Source organism: Limulus polyphemus, unplaced genomic scaffold (genome assembly GCF_000517525.1).
Source record: "Limulus polyphemus unplaced genomic scaffold, Limulus_polyphemus-2.1.2 Scaffold10060, whole genome shotgun sequence".
NCBI classification, from domain to species: Eukaryota; Metazoa; Arthropoda; class Merostomata; order Xiphosura; family Limulidae; genus Limulus; species Limulus polyphemus.
The window spans coordinates 10,635-14,276 of record NW_013675670.1 but is presented as its reverse complement, the minus strand read 5'-3'; the positions used below and the strand labels follow the sequence as shown (position 1 = coordinate 14,276).

Below are 3,642 nucleotides of genomic sequence, written 5' to 3'. Positions count from 1 at the left end.
TCTTATCAAAGAAAACTATCTTTTCTAAAAAAAAAAATCATTCAATTTTCTTTTATAGTACGTACCCAGTAGAGGGCGGCTTGTAGCTGTGGAAGGAAGTATGTGTGATAACGTCGTCAGAACTCCCATTGTCGCTGCAACAGCTGTGATTCCTATTGCTGCTCGTGCTGATGACGTAGGAGGTATCCAAAAGGTGAGCAAACTGAGGAACAGGCTAAATACTGCTGGAGTTAGTATGCAAACAGCTAAAGATGGTGTTTGTCGTTCAATAACAAGAGTAAAAACGACGACAGGATAGTAGGAATCTGAAATAATTATGTTAACGTTTTAATTATTTTTCTACAAATAATTCAGGTTACTCGTAAAGTATCATTACAAATTTAACAATTATTAGCTGTGCATAATAAACAAACTTTAGCATTATTTTATTCCCATGTTTTTACCATTTGAGTCATGAATACACTTTCAGCCCCTTCTATACAAAAACATAAATCGAACTGAGCTTAATTTCTATGGATTTAAAAACTCAACAGCAAAGCAACCTTTGTATAGTCTGCTTTTCACTTCTTGACGTAGATCAGTGGTTCCCAGACTTTTGGCAATCACGGGCTGGTAAAATTCCCCAAAAAATTTCGGGGACCGACATTCCAAATAAAATATCTGGTAATTACATAAGTAGAATAATACAATATTTACAACAACAACAAAAAAAAACATTATTTGAAAGCATAAAATAAACTTTCTAATTTGCTTAGGCAGCTTTTAGTCATCAGATATTGAAGAAGAAAAAAAACGTAAATAAGTGTCAGTGCTTTCAACAGCCAAGACATGTAGTGAAACCGTAGAAATTATTTCAGGGACCATTGTACCGATCCGCAGATCGACTTTTGGGAAACACTGACGTAGATAACTTGACCAAAACTTTAACATTCTTATCTTCATATTTACCCGTAACGTTAACCGAAGATTTCCAAAAATCTGTATCGACCATGAGTGAAAGAGACAGAAGTAAATACAAAGATGAAAGTATTATGCATCGTGTAAACCATATACCGTCGTCTTAGACGAATCTTAATAGTTCACAATCTTTCTAAGTTTTATAGACTATATCTTATATCTCATATTTAATATTTTCAATCGTGATTTCCAAAACCTTAATTAAACAGGGATTTTAAAGTTCTACTATCTTAAAAATTTTTATAACAAAACCTAGATCTGGTTGTTTGGACGCTCGACTCGCAGTCCTTGACCCCCCCCCCCCGGTAAGAAAATAGTAAATTTGCGAGCTTACGACGCTAAAATCCGGGGTTCGATTCTCAGCGGTGGACACGCCACATAACCCAATGTGGCTTTGTTCTAAAACAAACAATCGCGTTCTGTGGGTCGCGGATTTGAGTCACATTACATAACATGTCCGCCTTTTCGGTAGTGGGGATGTTACAATGTGACGGTCAATCCCATTATTCGATTAGAGTAGCCCAAGATTGGTGTCGACTATCTGCCTTCTCTAGAGCTTATCACTTCTAAATTGGGAACGGCTAGCGCAAAATTCAACAAATACCCAAAGAAGCTATTGTTGTATTAAAGATTCTACAGTAGACAAAATGTTTGGTAACAGAAGTTAATAACAGTTAACAACTGTTGGTCTCAAAATGAAGCATGTACATTACATGTGTTTTGTATCCTTGTGCCGTGAATACATATACAACTGAAAGGCATATAAATAAAGAAGCGTGCAGATTTTAATGCAAAACAAATTATGAACGAGGAATGAAAAAACAGAATACCTTAGAAATTCAATGGATTAGCAGTGGCTTAGTTACTGCATTTTTCTTTAGGTCTCTAATTTATTAGATACCGTATTCTTCTTTCACTTTATATTTTCTTAGATACCGTATTCTTCAGTTTATATTGTTACATCTCTGGTCGTTTGTTAATTTCCCGTATAATTTCTTTCGGATGAAACTTTAGCGATACAAGTCCTTTCTTAAATAAAATAGTTTATTCTTTCTCAATACAACTTTGCAAAACACTTAATTTCCACAGTCACTTTAACTTAAACACACGCTATAATTCACAACGATTCACGCACTTTACTTACGGTAACTACCGCGCTGGACTCAATTGTCCGTCTCTATCTCTGCCTGTCTGCAATTCAATTAATTATCTCGCTTTATTTGCCTGCTTATATACAGGAATAGAGGGCGTCTAGCAAATACTGGATTATTCGTGATGTTCCCCGATCCTTCTAGATACTCATTACGTGTCGTAACAATATTTTCTTAGATACCGTATTCTTTTTTAGGTCTATATTTTCCTAGAAATTGTATTCTTCTTTAGGCCTATATTTCCTTATATACTGTATTCTTCATTAGGCCTATATTTCTTTATATACTGTATTCTTCTTTATGCCTATATTTCCTTATATACTGTATTTTTCTTTAGGCCTATATTTCCTTATATACTGTATTCTTCTTTAGACCTATACTTCTTTATATATTGTATTTTTCTTTAGGCCTATATTTCCTTATATACTGTATTCTTCTTTAGGTCTAGATTTCCAACTTGCCATTATTGTATGATGTACATACATACTACCAGTGGCTCAGGTTGGGTATGGTTTATAATATTAGTAAAAGTTGAACCCATTAAAATTAAAGTTTAATGTTATTGTAGTTACCCTATAATGACATTGCTAGTGTTATTTCACGTGATTACTTTTACCCAAGTCATGTGTTTTGAACAAAGAACATTACTTTTGTTGGATTCACGCTATTACATAATTAAGATATAACTGAAGCACAAAGTTAAGTTCTAAAAATTAAGTAGATGTCCAATTTGACTCATTTTTTTAGCGGAAACTTAAACAGCAGCAATATCTTTATTCTCCAAATTGTAGTTGAATATTTTATTACTGTATAATTTGGTTATTATGGGAGACAAGCCAAAATGCTAAAAATGTCATCTATAGTCTTTTATTTGTAGAATTTTGTTGTGATGTGAGTTTTATTCAAACTCAACTATTTACAATAGCTATTGTAGTAACAATATAGGGATTATTCTGTAAAATGATTTTACTTTTCAATATATGGGAAAGCTTAATATGAATTTCGTGTGCTTTTGGATTACTAAGCTAGTATGCCAAATTTGGTCTGGATCACTCAACTCGTTTAATAGGAGATGCGCCCACAGACAGACAGAAAGATTTCCTTGATATTGAATATTTACCGAACCAGTATGGCTTAACATGTATAGCACACAGGTGAAGAACGCCTGCACACCAATTTTTATACTCAGCTTTACTTCGCTTTGCTCGGCAGAGTTGGATAAAGATTTGTTATTTCAAAACTAAGAGATTTTTATGAGACTTAAGGTAGTAATGTTTAAAAATATTGCATCTTACTTGAAAACGTGTAATCCAAGCGCCGCGTTTCGGTCTTCGTGTCTACAAGTTTCCAACGAAGGTTTTTAGTATAGTTTGCCAAGTAAACAGCTTCGTCTGTAATATTTGCCCAGAAAACATTTTGCATGTTCAATACGTCACCCTATAAAATATATATATATAGAAATGTGAAAGACAATATTAGTAGCTTAATCTAGTGTAGATCACACTGGAACTAATATATATATATATGTATAGAA

At 33.6% G+C, this 3,642-nt stretch overlaps 1 protein-coding gene across 1 annotated transcript in view; it reads right to left on the bottom strand.

Annotated features, from left to right (window-relative positions):
* LOC111083552 (neuronal acetylcholine receptor subunit alpha-7-like) overlaps window positions 1-3,642 on the bottom strand; it is a 14,129-nt gene that overhangs the window by 2,215 nt on the left and 8,272 nt on the right. Inside the window, exons 6-7 of the mRNA XM_022380141.1 lie at window positions 3,404-3,545; window positions 66-305 (exon numbers count right to left, since the gene is read on the bottom strand). Coding sequence (XP_022235849.1) covers window positions 66-305; window positions 3,404-3,545 — 382 coding nt within the window. The remainder of the gene's footprint in view (window positions 1-65; window positions 306-3,403; window positions 3,546-3,642) is intronic.